General features: G+C 41.1%; 3 protein-coding genes across 9 annotated transcripts in view; 2 read left to right on the top strand and 1 right to left on the bottom strand.

The window, feature by feature from the left end:
- Positions 1–4,529, top strand: part of specc1 (sperm antigen with calponin homology and coiled-coil domains 1) — a 93,318-nt gene extending 88,789 nt beyond the window's left edge. For 4 of the 5 annotated variants that reach the window (XM_079651580.1, XM_079651581.1, XM_079651582.1 and 1 more), the window contains one exon: positions 2,642–4,529. In XM_079651580.1, the coding sequence (XP_079507706.1) occupies positions 2,642–2,731 (90 nt within the window). In that variant the 3' untranslated portion in view covers positions 2,732–4,529. Of the gene's footprint in view, positions 1–1,854 lie in introns of all 5 variants that reach the window. The other variant, XM_079651583.1, reaches the window with a different exon arrangement.
- zswim7 (zinc finger, SWIM-type containing 7) overlaps positions 1–17,357 on the bottom strand; it is a 60,944-nt gene that overhangs the window by 24,440 nt on the left and 19,147 nt on the right. The window contains exon 6 of one of the 3 annotated variants that reach the window (XM_079651607.1): positions 6,750–8,010. The exons of the other annotated variants lie outside the window; for them this stretch is intronic. The gene's annotated coding sequence lies outside the window, so the exon portion shown is untranslated. Of the gene's footprint in view, positions 1–6,749; positions 8,011–17,357 lie in introns of those variants that run through there. 3 annotated transcript variants of the gene reach the window in all.
- On the top strand, positions 4,665–17,177 carry adora2b (adenosine A2b receptor). Its single transcript, XM_079651598.1, has 3 exons — positions 4,665–6,118; positions 6,276–6,741; positions 16,417–17,177. Exons 2-3 carry the CDS (start codon positions 6,422–6,424, stop codon positions 17,129–17,131), a joined length of 1,035 nt encoding a protein of 344 aa, XP_079507724.1. The 5' UTR covers positions 4,665–6,118; positions 6,276–6,421; the 3' UTR covers positions 17,132–17,177.

Below are 17,357 nucleotides of genomic sequence, written 5' to 3'. Positions count from 1 at the left end.
GTTTAGTTTGTTTATCACAAACTAGGCTAATCTTCGGCGTCAAGCTGGTAACATGAGCAAAAAACATCAGAACTGTCATCACATTTGACCAATATATTTTGGTTAAATCCTGATTGGTGCTGGGCGTAACTAAGCCCCGCCCACAGCAAACCATTAAGAAAAGCAGACACATACAGGCCGTTTCTCAATCGCAAGTAAAACTGCTGCAGAGCAACTATTTGAAGTATACTACGTCATCGAGTGGCGCCGAAGGACTGTTTAAATGCATGTTAATGACGTAGTATACTTGAAATAGTTGCTCTGCAGCATGTGTACTCGCGATTGAGAAACGGCCATAGAGAGGCGAAGTCACGCCCATCTACTTCCGGTCCATGGGACCTTATTTCGGAAAAAGTATGTATTGAAGTCAATGGAGAGAGAAAGGTTATCTCTCGATGCCGTTTGAATTGTGCCACGAATTAAACATATGATGTTTGTCAATCTTAAAAAATAATTTCCCTATCAAAAAAGTCACAGTTTGTCGTAAAACTGTTTAAATATAAGACTATGAAAAATACGCAACTAGAAAGACTACAAATCCCAGAATCCCGGTCCCGCATGCTGGCTCTTACGGAACCGACTAACTACCCTTGTGTGTATGTACAGCTCTCAACATGCCCAGACTTCTAGTGATTTTCACCTCTTTTAATACTTTTCGTCTCATTCTGAAGTGAAATGTGCAAACGTGACGGCCTCATGGTGTGTGGTGTGAGATGGGAGTTGTAGTTCATTGAGCGGTTTCACAAAAAAAAAAGTGTTACTTCAGTTTTACGACACATTTAAAAAAAATTGACTTCAAAATTATCTTTTAAATTGACAAACATCATGTGTGTAGTTTGTGGCACAATTCAAACGGGATCGAGAGATAACCTTTCTCTCGCCATTGATTTCAATACATACTTTTTCCGAAATAAGGTCCCATGGAGCTCCCCCGGAAAGGGAGGGATTTCGCCTCTCTATTCAAATTTATTTTAAATAACCAAAACTGTTCAAAAATGATAGAGATCCTATTGCTCCTTCTGGGACATTTTAAAAGAAATGTTCAGGTGAATCCAGTGATAATTTAACTCGCTGTGAATTATGAAAAGAATGACGACCTTGACTTGTTGTTTGAATAAACATTCCCTTCACAAGAGCTGTTGTTTTTACACATTCATGATTTGTTTTTATTATTCTCATTCAAACACACCTATCAGTGGGAGCAGGAATGTGAGCAGTGAACAGTTTAGTGCTGACGAGGGACAGTGAAATCCTCCTGCACACAGCTTCCTGTGCAAACAGAGGAACAATCTGCTGTGAGCTGCTGGGAGAATGTGTTTTTACCCCACAGACATACTTTTATTGATGTTAACATACAGTATGGACCTTTGAGTCATTTTTAACTATGTTAGAAGTGTTTGCAGAGTATCCGATTTCTGATAGGGTTAAACTAATGTGACCTCTCCCTCCCTGTTCTACATAACGTGTGCAACTCTCTCTGCACTCCTTATAAAAGCTTCATGTTTTGAGGAACATGATAAAAAAAACGACATGAATATTTGTTGGATATTTATCCTTAATGAAAGTCTAACCACACTAACTGCTCAGAGATGAATTACAAAATCCATAAACCAGTCCAACAGTTCATTTTGCCAGCTGGACGTCAGCAAGGAAGTGCATTAGACTTAAATGATTTTTCGCTGAGCATGAAGGTCATATCTTTTATTAATCTTCAATTGCGTGCTTGTGGTTAGAAGATTTGAGAGGGGAAACTTATTCCCATGCCAGTGACTTCCAACTTCTTAACTTCTTATTCCTCTGTTGCATAAACATTAGCGTCAGCCACAGCCCAGAGAGGAGCTAATGCTCCCCCCGATGGGAGGTTGAGACATCGTGGAAATGACTGTGCTGGAGCTTCTGCATTAATCTGAGCCAAGGGAAGCTGCAGTGACGCCGGCTCCATACGGAGTCATGTGAGGGCCGCTCTGTCTGACTCATCCCTGTCGGACACCATTAGGCTCTGAGTGGACTTTTGCAGCTTCACACAGATCCTCAGTGTTATATAGAGAGTACTAAGAATACTGTAGATACTGCAGCATCAGGTCTAAAACCACCAGACTCAAGGATAGTTTCATTCCACAGGCCATGAGACTGTTAAACACCTGAACTAAGAACATCCATAACATTCACCTGTTTGTAACTTACAAATGATGTATCACTTGTATAGACTCTTATGGCACTTCTTCTATTCTATTCTATTTTATTGTATTTACTTGCACTATTTTTATCTGTTTCATTGTGTTGCACAGTTGGAGGAGCCTGTCACCTAAGATTTTCATCGACATAACTACACTGTAGCTTTGTACGAATGACAATAAAAGCCTTGAACCTTGAACCTTGAACTTGAGCTTCTCCACAGCTTAAACACATTTTCTTGATGGTTTAAAATATTATCAAAACAGAAAGAAGGGAATCATATTTACAGAAAAAAAACTCAATTTTCGACAGGAAAGTAGTTCATTTCGAAGGAAACAATCGTGAGTATTTTAATTGTAGTTGTACACCTCCATGAAAATATCCGAGCCCCCAAAATCTTCTTTCCTCCCTCTGTGTGCTCCACCAGGACATGGAGGAGCTGGTGAGGACGGACAGGCCGGACTGGCAGAGCGTCATGCAGTACGTCTCTCAGATCTACAAGTACTTTGAGACCTGACTGGGGGGGGGCAGGAGCTGGAGACCAATGGACCGGAGGCACCGCAGCACGTTTCTGTCACCGTCTGTCAGCACGACATCACCTGAACCCCCCCCCCCCCCCCCTGCTCACTGTCTGACACTACACGACTGAAGACATTTCAGATGTTGATTTCTCACATCTTAACGGGACGTAACAGTGAGCGCTAAGGCCGTCATTTACAAAGACTGCAGTCAGGAAACACATTACCTTTTTCATCATTTCACCCCAAAATAAATAATACATGTTGTTCCTTTTACCTTTAGTGCTGTTTATCAACCTAGATAGTTTTGGTGCATGGGGATTGGAGAGTGTTGGAGATATCGACCGTACAGAGGTCTGCCCTCTCATATATATTGGAACCAGATGACACTCATCTTGTGGTGCTTAAAGTGCCAAAATGAATACATTTCACAGCAATTTATTTTTCCTGAAACCATGACCCGGTCAAGATAATCCACAGATTTTGTTGTTGGCGGTTTTATGTTGGAAATACTTTCTTCTACAGGATTACCGCTTAAAAAGAACCTTGAAACTACCCTTAGCCTGAAGGCTTATGAATGGCTTCTGCCTCAACTGAGCTGCAACTTAAGCTAGCTTAGTGATGCTAGGTGAGCTAGCTTGGACTTGTGCGAAAGAAACTAAAATAGTTCCTGAATACAACTGTTAAAACATTCTCTGTGGATTAGCTTGAGGGTCATGATTTCTGCAAGAACGCATTGCTGTTGAGTTTTTCAAACGTTTGGTTCCATCACACTAGCAACTCTTAGCAAAACAATCTGACTGATAAATAAGACCACAGGTAAAAGGAAAAATCTGTATTTATGAGTTTTTGGTGGACTTTCCCTTTAAAGTATTAATTGAGCATCTAATTCACAGATTAAAAACAGAATATGCTGTTGAATAGAAGCTGATGATAGCACTACTGAAGGAATATTAAGAACTTCTTTTTTTAAATCCTTCTATTTCTACTTTGAAATAATTGACAAGAAAACAAACTTTTTCACAAAAACAATTTCTTTCCATTTTTGTGAATCAAATGCTCTGATATGGTCAAAATGTGCCAAAACCTGTATTCTGCCAGAGTGTCTATGCATGGGGAAACCTCATCTCTCCTTCACTGAACAACATCAGCAACAAGGGGAAAAGTGTGAAGACAAACTTTGGGTAAATGTTTTTCCGTTGCTTTAACGAATCGATCAGTTCTCATACTGAGTGCTTACTGTAGAGCTGGAGTTACTTAGCAGAGCAGAGAGTATCAAACTGACAGCTGAAGCTTTTATATCCCCCACTTTTAAGTGTGTGCCTCCTTAAGAACACAAATCAGACGAACCATTGCTGCTGTAAGCGAAACAACACGAATAATGATTTAACACTCCGAGAGTTACTGAATAGTTTTGTAGGAATATATTTTATGGAATCAGATCTCTGTGTTTGCATCGTCTGAAGGACTGGCTGAATCAAACTGTTCTCCATCAGGACTCTATGGTACTGCTGCTGCTTGGCAAAAGATACATATTTGGCATGCCATGTTAAATAATAAAGAGAGGATTACTTTTATATGTAAGAGTTGAGAAACAACACTTTCTGTGTTATGGTTTACATTTGCAGATGCCCTTATGGTTTGAAAAATAAAAGTGTTATTTATTTATTTACAAGACTTGAGAAGTGGGACTGTGGACAGAAGTCAGGTTCCAGTTTTCTATTTAAGGATGTCACATTTGGAAGTGTGTTGGATGGATATGCTCAATAAAGGATTATCAAGTTTTATATTTCATTATTCACATTTGTATTATTATGTCAAGGTAAACAGATTTTCCAGAGAAATTATTCTAAAATATTGAGAGATGCTGTTTTCTGAAGAGTAACTTCTTGCTGTGATGGTTTAATATATGTATGTATATATAACATATGTGCAAGACTTGATATATCACCAGTTAAACAATACTGACCTTACGACAAAGGTATTCAAACGTTCCCCTCGCTCTGTGCAGCGTTGACTCTCATCTGACTTCCCCACAACTTAAACACTGTAAATCACATCCACACTAACCACAAGTGGTGGAAAGTATCTAAGTATATTTACTCAAGTATTGTACGTAACTTGTTTTGACATACTTGTACTTTATTTGATTATTTCCAATATATGCTACTTTATATTTCTTCTCCACTACAATTCAGAGGTCAATATTGTACTTTTACTGCATTGCAATTTTAACACTCATCACGACTTTGTACACAAAAAACAACTAAGATATGGTATAATTTAGTGTACTACTAATCTCCACAGGATAATAAACATTATACGATAATAATCTGAAAAGTACTTTTACTTTTGATACTTGAAGTACATTTAGCTGATAATACTTATGTACTGTATATTATAAAAGATCATCGTGCAGAATGAGTATTTTTAACTGATTGTAGGCCTACTTTAAGTATATTTTGATGCTTTTGTAATTTTACCTAAGTAACATTAGAAATCAGGACTTTTAATGGAGTACTTTAAGACCATAGTATAGTATGAGTACTTCTTCAAACACTGTTAACAACATTATTTTATTAGAGGTACCACTTAGATATCACGAAAAGACCTCACATTTTATTAAGGATGCTACTGAGGGGGTCCATATCACGATGAAATAAAAATAAAAAAGGAAGGGAGAAAATATCAAACTTTATTTTATAAAACGCTACTAAGAAATTAATACAATAGGTGCGACGAGAATAAAAGCATCGATCCGAGGCTTTTGTCGATAAAGTGCAAACTTGCTCTTGTTTCCCAGGCTCTCTATAAAACTGAGTATCATATAAATATTACTTTTACTCTGACTTCTTCTCCTGCGTTTGAGTCAGCCAGGGGCGGAAGATATACAATATCCTGCAAACACTGTAAAACGGGAGTAAATATATCTATTTTGGTCACTTTGCCTTCACGAAGTCCCTGGCGTGGAGGGCGCAAAAACAACTAATTGAAACCAGGAGCAGACGCGCGTGTGGGCGAGCAGTGCAGACACGCGTGCGTGTGTACTGTACAAACAACACTGCATTAAGATTTAAATGAAAGTGTATGCGGTTTAATTGGCGCGCAATTACGCACGGCGGACAGGGTGACGCTCGTTCGGGGTTCCATCAAAATGTACTTGCTCCGCGCTTGAGTTTCGGTGTGTGTGTTTGAGGCGTGGCTTCTCTGTGAAATTGATTTTTTCCCCTCTCTTCTTTTCTTGTGTGTTCCCCCTGCGCTTCAAAACCTCTGTCGGGGGGAAGTTGGGCGACACACCGCCTGATGCAGATCCACAGATTAAGCGCTCCACAGATCTCTGTGTGTTTGTGTGAAAACATCCAGACACGATGTACAGGCTCATTAAGGTGAGGGGATCAGCACAGGGACTTTAATCTGTTGAAGGTGTACACTCCTGCAGCAGGCGTGGGCAGGGTGGATGCATGTTTACGTAGCTCCTGCAGCTTTTGTCAACTTTGTGGTGTTTTTATCTTAATATGAAGTTAATCCATTTCTTCCCAACAGATGGCTGGCTCTGCAGCTCACACTTGTGGAATACTCCTGGATTACAGCAGAAAGACTTCTTTGCTCCTCTGGGATTAGAAGCGGTGTTTTTTTGTGGGTTTTTGAAATCAGCCTGCAGTTTTTAGTCCTGTAACACATTTGCTGACATGGCTTCGTTGTACATCTTTATTGAAGTAGTAATCGCGGTTCTCTCCATATTCGGCAACGTACTGGTGTGCTGGGCTGTCGCGATCAACACCACCCTGAAGAACGCCACCAACTATTTCCTGGTGTCCCTGGCTGTGGCGGATATTCTGGTGGGGTGCCTCGCCATTCCCTTTGCCATCACCATCAGCATCGGCATCCACCTGGACTTCTACGGCTGCCTCTTCCTGGCCTGTTTCGTCCTGGTCCTGACGCAGAGCTCCATCTTCAGCCTTCTTGCTATTGCTATTGATAGATATCTGGCCGTGAACATTTCTCTGAGGTGAGTTTTTTTTAATTACTAGTGTGGATTTATTAAGAAAATGCTTTTTAGCTGATTAAAGTTATTTCCCCATCTGACAGGATAAAGGTAAAGATGGAGAAAGACCCTCATTAACACCCATTTTCCCTTAGATCAATATAGGTGATCCCTCGTGTGCCAAATAAGCTTAAAACACATTGACATCCCTTCATCCTTATCTGTATTAAAGAGCCATAAATATTGGCATGTGTCCCCTATGGAAAATAATTGAATTGAGGTCCTGGAAGATGAGTATCTGCTCTGTGATCTCATGAATCAGTCTCATGTGCAGCTTAATGCCTCATGTAAAAATAGCCGGATTGATATCTAAATGCGGACTGATACCGGATAATACCTCCGTAACTGTGAAGTCCACTGAGACAAATGTAACATTTGTGATATTGTGCTATATAAATAAACATTGATTGATTGAAATTGATTGATTGATTGTATGTGATGTTAGAGAAACACTTTGAACTGTTTTATACCTGTGATTGAACATCTAAAGGGATTACCTGTTGCCACCTTCACATTGTGGAAGAAGGAGTCTTAACTCTGACACGTAAAAGTCACACATTTAAAGTTGTACTTTTGTAAAATACAAACGTTTTTCATATTTCACAATTCAAAATATATCTTTAGCACAAAAGTAAAGATATCGATATTATCTTTTATTAATACAGTTTAAAACGACTGTGGAATGTATCCCCATCGCTTAGATTGTAATTTAGATATTAAAGCTTAACAGCCATCATGGGCATATTTCAGAATATTATATTACTGTATCATATTTATTGATGCCATAATGGGTTCATCATTTTATTGTTGCAACTTGTAGACATGTTTTGGTTGATATTGTGCATTATTAATCTGGAACTACAAGGTAACTAAAGCTGTCAGATAAATGTAGTGTAGTACAAATATTTCCCTTTGAGATGTAGTGGAGTAAAAAATACAAAGTTGTATATTATGTAAATACATAAGTAATGCACAAGCACCTCTAATTTCTACTTAAGAACATTACTTGAATGAATGTAATTAGTTACTGTCCACCGCTGCATTCCATCCATCAGTTCCTCTCTTATTGTCCTCCTGCGGCTCTTAAAAGATGCAGGGATCTGACTTGTGTTTGATGTGGCACGGGGGGGGTGCGGAGCTGCGGATCGATACCTGGCTCTGTCACTTCCATTCATCCTGATGGTTCAGGCCACCGTGCTCCCCCGAGGCGGCACAGTGCTGCTGGATATTTCCCTGGATTGAAGAATACACGCTTTATTATCAGATGGCAATTGTCTGTCCCTGTTGTTTCTGGCCTCTCGCCATATCAGAGTGTGGTGGATTTGTTCTTAAAGGCGGCACCGGCTGCTGTGATTTGTTGTGGGCCCTTGGTTGTGGTTCTGCTGCCTGTTCTTGCCATGGGGCTGTGGTGTGCTGTCATTTCCATTACACTCATATGCTGGCAAGAAAGGACAGTTTGACACTTAGTCGTGTTAAAAAAAAACAATGTTCCCCCACCAACCAAGTGGTATGTAAAATCCCCATTTGTAATTCTATTTCTGACCACAGACAGAAACCAAATGAGGACAGAAAACACGGGTCACGCCTGTTACATTCTCTGTAAAAAGTTTTTGAAAATGACATTTGATAGTTTCCCCTGAAAACCCAGCATCACAACACACACACACACACACACACACACACACACACACACACACACACACACACACACACACACACACACACACACACACACACACACACACACACACACACACACACACACACACACACACACACACACACACACACACACACACACACACACACACACACACACACACTCTGGCTTTATGATTGTGTGTGTGCGTGCATGCGTGCGTGTGTGTGTGGCTCACATTACATGTCCACGGTGTTTGGCCGGTCTGCAGGCCATCACATGAAAGTGTTTTCACAGATGGTTTTAGTGGAAGTGAAAGGCTGAACCCAGATGTTTTAAACCCCTGGAGATGACAGAGCTGCCCACCCACTCAACGCTCTCTACGAGCCCCCGTCTTCCCCTGTTTGCTGTTCTGAGAAAAAAAAAAAACCCTCTTGCTGTTTGTCCCTCTGTCCTTGTCGGGGGATTTCGAATAACCTTTAACACATTAGAGACCCCAAAGGGTCGTCCCCACCCACCATCAGGCCTGCCTCAGCGTGCACAGGAAAAGTAAGAATGATAAATGAATGCATGGTTTAAAATTCTTCTTGTCTTTGTTTCAGCAAATGATGGAGTGGTGATGGGTGTGGTACAATGTCATCCTTTGTAGACATTCTGCTTTATTGTTACACAATAATAACAATTTTTTTTAAGCGGGGTAGAATGAGGTACTCAACAATTGTCAGTGATTTAGCTTCAGTAAATGGCGCCCAGTAGATGGTAGGTTATTTTGGATGTCATAAAATAACAAAAATACCTCACTGATGGAGGCAGCAGTAGACCCGCACCTCCCATGGTCTGCAAGGTAAAATTACTGTTTTTGTCAATGAAGTCTGGAAGCTTTGAAGAGAGCTAAATAATTCCTTCAGTGTCCCGCTGGAACAGGCTGGCTCACGGCAAAGTAAAGCAGTTCAAATATCCTAAATAAAGCTTAAACTTATACTGATATTGTTTATGTTGTGCTGCTGCCCCTGTCCACATTAGCACAATGCTTTACTTCTGTGATGGTGCTCAATTTATTCTCCAAACAGGGAGATCCACCATCTGCCGTAGGTGATACACTGAGTAGGGATGAGTACCTCATACAACCCCACTTCAAAACATCCAAAGTAGTATAAGAGTTGAAGAACTAAAAACATCTGATCCATTGATATTGAAAAAGAATTCTAGGGAAAACAAATTCAGTAGAAATCTATCTAAACGTCAACATCTGTTGATTTAGATGAGTATATTGATACCACCCCCACACAGGAAGCTAACGTATATACAGGACTGTCTCAGAAAATTAGAATATTGTGATAAAGTTCTTTATTTTCTGTAATGCAATTAAAAAAACAAAAATGTCATACATTCTGGATTCATTACAAATCAACTGAAATATTGCAAGCCTTTTATTATTTTAATATTGCTGATTATGGCATACAGCTTAAGAAAACTCAAAAATCCTATCTCAAAAAATTAGAATAGTTCCTCAGACCAAGTAAAAAAAAAAGATTTATAACAGCAAAACACAATCAAACATTTGAAAATGTCCATTAATGCACTCAGTACTTGGTTGGGAATCCTTTTGCACGGATTACTGCATCAATGCGGCGTGGCATGGAGGCAATCAGCCTGTGGCATTGCTGAGGTGTTATGGATGCCCAGGATGCTTCAATAGCGGCCTTTAGCTCATTAGCATTGTTGGGTCTGGTGTCTTTCAGCTTCTTCTTCACAATACCCCACATATTCTCTATGGGGTTCAGGTCAGGGGAATTTGCAGGCCAATCGAGGACAGTAATGCCATGGTCAGTACACCAGTTACTGGTGGTTTTGGCACTGTGGGCAGGTGCCAGATCATGCTGGAAAATGAATTCCTCATCTCCATAGAGCTTTTCAGCAGACGGAAGCATGTAGTGCTCTAAAATCTCTTGGTACACAGCTGCATTTACTCTGGGCTTGATGAAACACAGTGGACCAACACCAGCAGCTGACATGGCTCCCCAAACCATCGCTGACTGTGGGAACTTCACACTGGATTTCAAGCAACTTGGATTTTGCTCCTCTCCAGCCTTTCTCCAGACTCTGGCGCCTTGACTTCCAAATGAAATACAAAACTTGCTTTCGTCTGAAAAGAGGACTTTGGACCACTGTGCAACTGTCCAGTGCTTCTTTTCCTTAGCCCAAGTCAGACGCCTCTTCCGTTGTCTTGAGTTCAGAAGTGGCTTGACCATGGGAATACGGCTATTGTAGCCCATTTCCCGGACACGTCTGTGAACAGTGACTTTTGATACCTGGACTCCAGCTTCAGTCCACTGTCTTTGAAGCTCCCCCAAATTCTGGAAGCGACTCTTCTTCACAATGCTGTTAAGGCTGCGGTCATCTCTCTTGGTTGTGCAGCGTTTCCTGCCACATTTCCCCCTTCCAACAGACTTTTTGTGGATGTGCTTTGAAACTGCACTCTGTGAACAGCTTGCTCTTTGAGAAATTTCTTTTTGTGTCTTACCCTCCTGATGGAGGGTGTCAATGACGGTCCTCTGGACAGCAGTCAGATCAGCAGTCTTCCCCATACTTGTGATTTAGTTTACTGAACCAAGCTGAGTGTTTTTCAAGGCTCAGGAAACCCTTGCAGGTGTTTCGAGTTAATTAGACGATTCAAGTGATTCGTTGAACACCCTACTAGTATACTTTTTCATGATATTCTAATATTTAGAGATAGGATATTTGAGTTTTCTTAAGCTGTATGCCATAATCAGCAATATTAAAATAATAAAAGGCTTGCAATATTTCAGTTGATTTGTAATGAATCCAGAATGTATGACATTTTTGTTTTTTTAATTGCATTACAGAAAATAAAGAACTTTATCACAATATTCTAATTTTCTGAGACAGTCCTGTATATGTTTATGTACAGATACAACTAACTACTTATGACATGTTTATACTGTAAGTGAGCTTTAAAGGTGATGTTAGGGTGTGTTTGAGCTTGTGACAGAGCCAGGCTAGCTATTTCCCCATACTTCCAGTTGTTATGCTAAACTAAGCTAAGCTAATAGACTCCCCACTTAAACTAAATACTTAACTGACAGAGATGAGTGTCATTCATCTAACTCTTGACAAGAAAAACACATGATGTGAAATGTCGAATGATCATTTGTTTCACTTTTTCGTGAAGGACTTATATTTTTCCTTTCACTTGTCACCTGTCCTCATGTCTGCTAGAGCCACTGAGAGTTTTACATTAAGAGCTGTTGAACTGGAAAGTTGAGCAGTTACCATTCATTGAATAGCCAACATTTAAGTTTTGATAATCAATTTGATACAACCAGTTTCTTCACTTGTTGTTGACTAAACTAGACATTTGAAGACATCCTCCTAGGCTTTTGGACTCTGATCTGTATTGTTTTTACCATTTTCTGATCAATCAATTGATTCCTAAAATATAAAACAGATAATTTGAACTTGAAGTTGTAACTGTCTATATTATTACAGTAAAACCAAGCTGACGACAGCCACTATTTTCTAAGAGAAAGAACCTAGCCTACAGGGGTTTTTAATACTTCAAAAATAGATTTGGAGTTATCACTTTAGTCATCAAGGATCAAAATGAGGCAAGTGTAGCTGTTGAGCTTCTTGACAGCGAGACACACTGTTGCACTGTGGGAAAGCACGTCCATACTTCCCAGTAAGCCATACAGAGATTACATCCTTATTTACTTTTCTCTATTCTGTCTAAACAATATTTGCATCTTAATTGGACCGTGACAGCTTTCAAATAAAGAACTGTGTTTGCACGCTTTTATTAACTATGTGATGCGACTTAGCAAAACTCACATAAATGCTGCGTAGATCTGTTAGCCCCACACTGAGGGGAGTGTGTCTGTGTGGTGAGTGTGAACGGTGACCTGTTAGACTGTGTGTGAAGCAGGGCAGCGGATGTTTCAGAATGTGTGTGGCCCTGCCGGGGTCCGTGGCCCCAGGCGGAAGCCCAGCAACATAGAAAGAGAAGGGGATGTATGGAGAATGGAGCAGGGGAAGAAAGCAAAACAAAGATAGATGCCAGCGGGCTGTCGTCATGCCAGAACTAATCCGTTCAGCCTCCACAGAAAGAGCAGGTGGGGCGGGGGGGCAAGAGTTGGGTCCTCTGGGAAACAGGCCCCCGTGCGGCCGGCTGTACTTGTTATGGGCAGTCATAGGGGAGTGGGAGACGTAGAGGAAGGTGTGGAAATGTGCCGAGGTCATCCTGAGCTCTGAAGCTTCCCTTGAGTTGTTTTATTCATGGCCCCCGGGGCAGGCTGCCCACCTCCCTGCGGGGGGCGCAGTACAGAGGCCCCGCTGCACACCACTGATGAATCATTGACTGTTGGGAATATTACAGTTATTATAGCAGGCTGTTTTTGCTCTGAACTAGGGCTGCAACTAACTTATATGTTTCGTCATCGATTCATCTGCCAATCACTTTTAGGTTGATCCTTTTGTCAGAAAATATTGAAACATATCCATCCCATTTCCTAAAGTGTGATGTTTTTAAATGTGTCTTGGCAGTCCAAAACCCCAAGTTATTCACTTAAAATTATATAAAAGTAGAACATCCTAAAATAAAACAGCATTTTCAGCCATTTTTGCATTACAAATGACTTTCAAATGATTTTCAAAATAGTTAGCGAGTAGTTTTCTGGTCAATATGTGGACTAATCGTAGCAGCTCTACACTAATGATTAAGTGTTGTTCCTTTAACATGGCTTTCATTTTACTAGCAAATTCTCCGCATCTGAAACCCTGATGCCACACGCTCTTTGAACCCACTTCCTCTTTGCCAGGCTGCATTTGCAGCCTCTAATGGGATTGCCTTATTTCATTGTATTTTTATAGAAATCCATTAAGAATCCCAGGCCAACAATATAGATATAAACTTTACCTTAATGTCACAGAACTACTACGTTTTAAAAAACATTCAAAAACATTCAAAAAGAGAAGCACTGTTGCACTGGGGGACAATTCCATTCAGTTTTATATAAACACAGCATTATCTGCACCTAACTTAATTGACCATGACTTAACATTACACTGAGCCAATGAAAGTATTTTTTTTCATGTGGATGGCGAAGGGTGGAACAACTATGTACATTTAAAAATGTATATTTAAGTTGTTGAGCAAATGAAATACAGATAAAGTTGATTTAGCATAATTCTTCCACTTGAAATAGGCTGACCTTATCCTCAAATGATTCATGGCTAACTGATAGCGTTTGTTTCTGCAGAACACTGCTTTCTGTCTCTTTTTTATTTGGCTGTAAATAGTTACGAGGACAGGAAGCAAGGGGATAGAGAGGTGATATGAACCGTTTGCGTTTTGCACCGGTAATGTGGCCTGTTGCCTTCCTGCATTTCTTATGTCTGATCCTTCAACACTTTTGTTTAAAGATGTGAGAGTCTGCAGCGGTGATATCAGCACAGTGAAGTGAAACAGCAGACTGACTGAGGAGTTCTGTATTGTGGTGACTGGGCCTATCATTCACATTGAAATGATTAAATAACTCATTCATCAAGGGGTTGTTCAACACAAATGATTAATGAATTATAAATGACATGACAGATCAATATAAAAGAGCTTACTCAATATAGTAATGATTATTCAAGCATTAACTAATTGATTAATTAAGTTTTATAATTGATTGTGATTATAACTGCAAGTCACATTTGAAGTGCTGATGTGGTGTGATGATGCCAGAGAGATCAGATGATTTGTGGCACCTCCAGCTCAGTCTGGTGTGTGTGTGTGTGTGTGTGTGTGTGTGTGTGTGTGTGTGTGTGTGTGTGTGTGTGTGTGTGTGTGTGTGTGTGTGTGTGTGTGTGTGTGTGTGTGTGTGTGCTACTGTGCGTGCGTGCGTGCTACTGTGCGTGCGTGCGTGCGTGCGCGTGTGTCACCACGTGTGAGTCATTACCATAAGGTCGCTCGCCTGAATCACTTCTAAGCGAACAGCTCATTTAGCCTGCGGTGCTGTGCATATGGTGGGGACGGCCAGGAGGACGTGTGTGTGAGTCATAGCTGCCTCTGTGCACCTGCCGCTCATAACTTCAGATCATATTTTAGTGAGGAGATGGATTTATGTAACACATTGTGAAATGTAACACTCAATATTCACCTGTAAATCCAAAGTGAAGAACACAAGATTAAAATGTAGGCATCACACTACAAAAAGCACTTACAAAGTTTACAGAGTAAAAGTGCAAAAATGCTGTTTCATTTCTCCTCTTCAAGTCTTGATACTGTGTTGGTGTAAACACAAGTGTTAACCGGCTTCACACCCCAAGGGAGGCACGTGTTTTTATTTTTGGTGTTTGTGCAACACAGGATGTGAGAAACTGAAAGAGATAGCGGCAAGTTTTATGCTTTCATTTAGTAGCTGGTGATATTCTCAAGGGTAACATTTAAAGAGGACATATTATGCTCATTTTCAGGATCATATTTGTATTTGTGGCCTCTACTGTGACATGTCTCCATGCTTTGATGTTCAAAAAGCTCTTTATTTTTCTCATGCTGCCTGTGCTGCAGCACCTCTTTTCACCCTCTGTCTGTAATCAGAGCCCAGTCTGCTCTGATTGGTTAGCTGGCCGGCTTTTTTGTGATTGGTCAACAGCTTAGAGATGTCTGTGTCTGCGTGGTGCATTCATGCTACCAATGAGCTCCATCAGGATGTGGGGTCCATCATTGAGATGTTAAGTGTTGCATCTTCAAATAAAACATGGAAACCAAACATCATTATTAAAGTAATATTAAAGTTTACCGTTGAGCTTTCGTCACTAACAAGGCTTTCAGGCCGAACCCTTTCTCTGAACCGTTTCTGTTATATTTGTACTTTATTGAGGTTTTGTGGTTAACTGTGTATATTTTTACCAATGCTAGCAGCATGGCCCCAGAGACAGTCATGTTAGTCTGTCAGAAATGCCTCAACAACTATTGGATGACTGCCATGACATTTGTTACATACATTCATGTCACCCTAAGGGTACATTCTAATGAACCATTCCTGCTAAACTAATGGCGGTCCCCCCAGCTGTGCCTTGTGTTTAGAGCTAATTATCAGACGTTGAATGTTAACATGCTAAACTAATACAACATTATACTGGTGCAGCCTCACTGTGCTGATAGCCTGGATTTAGACTCTTGCTGTTTCTTTTGTCAGAGTCCTGCTGCCCCCCCGGACTGGCTCATTCAAATAACTAAGAACACTGCAATGTCGGGCTAAAGCGGTTCTGAATCCAGCGTCGTGTTGACGATGCTATGGGAAGGGGATTATTATCTTTTGTTGTGTGGTTGGAAAAATTAAAAAGTACAAAAAAAAGACAGAGGATGATATTTCTTACAACACTTGAATGCACCAAGTCACAGCGAGTCACCATCCAACTTGATCATTTCTATCGTCTGCCAGATTCTCGGCCATTATTAGCCCGATGTGCATTCTGCTGCACAGCTGGAAGTACTTAAGAGTAACGTGTCGTGTCAGTAAGGCCACACCAGCTCACTTTCTGCAAGAAAAAGAAGTGTAACATTCTCTGTGGGCTCTTCTCCGAAACATGTGGTGTGAAGTTTGTCTCAAATCCTTTTCAAGACTCTCACACAACTTCTCCATCAAAGCCTTCTAAGAAATCTAAGAGAACAATTTGTCTCATATCACAATATTAATACTATAAATATGTTTCCCTAATAAAAGTTACCAAGTTCTAGAAAGAGCAATCTGCTAGCTTTAATCATGTTTGGATGTTGATACTTTGAGAAAAATAATTTAAGATGCAGGAATGTAAAAATCACATGGGTAAATATTCCAGTTGTAAAATTGGACAAACACCCAAAAATGTTTGTTTTATCTGTTTCACCTGGGATGAACTTGATCTCGAGAGCCTACTTTGAGAGATATTTGACTGAATCTTCAACATTTTAAACATATGTTAGACGCTAACCTCTTCTGTGTTTCCTCCAGGTACAAGGAGTTGATGACGGGAAAGACCGCCAGAGAGATCATCGCTATTTTATGGATCCTCTCCTTCGTCATTGGCCTTATCCCGTTCTTCGGATGGAACATGAAGTACTCGGGCTGCAATAGCTCTGTGGTGGACAACGCTACGAACGCCAGCCTGGTGGGGCGGGGGACACACTTACTGCAGAGCTGCCACCTCCAGTGCTACTTTGAGAGCGTGGTGGACATGCACTACATGGTCTACTTTAACTTCTTTGTTTGCGTGCTGCCCCCGCTGCTCATCATGCTGGGCATCTACATCAAGATCTTCACCGTGGCCAGGAAGCAGCTGAGGCAGATCGAGCTCAAGTGCGTGGGCAACGGGGACAGCCAACACCACGGGCTGCTGCAGAAGGAGATCCGAGCCGCCAAGTCCCTCTCCATCATCGTGGGGCTGTTTGCCCTCTGCTGGCTGCCCGTCCACATCCTCAACTGCCTCACGCTGTTCTACGACCTGAAACAGCCCGTCCACGTCATGTACGTGGCCATCATTCTGTCCCACGCCAACTCCGCCGTCAACCCCATCATCTACGCCTACCGCATCCAGGACTTCAGGAACACCTTCCGGAAAATCCTGGCCCGACACTTCCTGTGCCGCAGGGAGGAGCTGTACCACAGCTCCAACGGCAGCAGGCACAACAGAGACCAGATCCACATGACCATCGACCCTCTGCTATAGAGCGTTGGACTCTCACTGAGGTCTTTAATGTTTACAGAACGAGGGGATGATATGTGAAGATGAACTGATGACAGACGCGCCTTGAATGTGGACATTTATTTATGAATCAGCGGTCAATCAGTGAAATGTTGAATGGCGAGTCTTACGTAACCCTTGTATTGTGAAGGATTATTTTTTGAAAAAAATGTTGAAGTTAACTGGATTTGTAGGACTGTGAACAGGATCC

This window comes from Notothenia rossii, assembly GCF_949606895.1.
Source record: "Notothenia rossii genome assembly, chromosome: 9".
Lineage (NCBI taxonomy): Eukaryota > Metazoa > Chordata > Actinopteri > Perciformes > Nototheniidae > Notothenia > Notothenia rossii.
The sequence above is the reverse complement of the archived record's forward strand: the minus strand, read 5'-3'. Positions and strand labels throughout refer to the sequence as shown.

Bases quoted from the DNA above. Each gene is read 5' to 3' on its own strand.
- adora2b (XM_079651598.1), top strand. From the start codon at position 6,422: ATGGCTTCGTTGTACATCTTTATTGAAGTAGTAATCGCGGTTCTCTCC. The intron at 6,742-16,416 runs GTGAGTTTTTTT...TGTTTCCTCCAG, and splicing joins GCCGTGAACATTTCTCTGAG to GTACAAGGAGTTGATGACGG.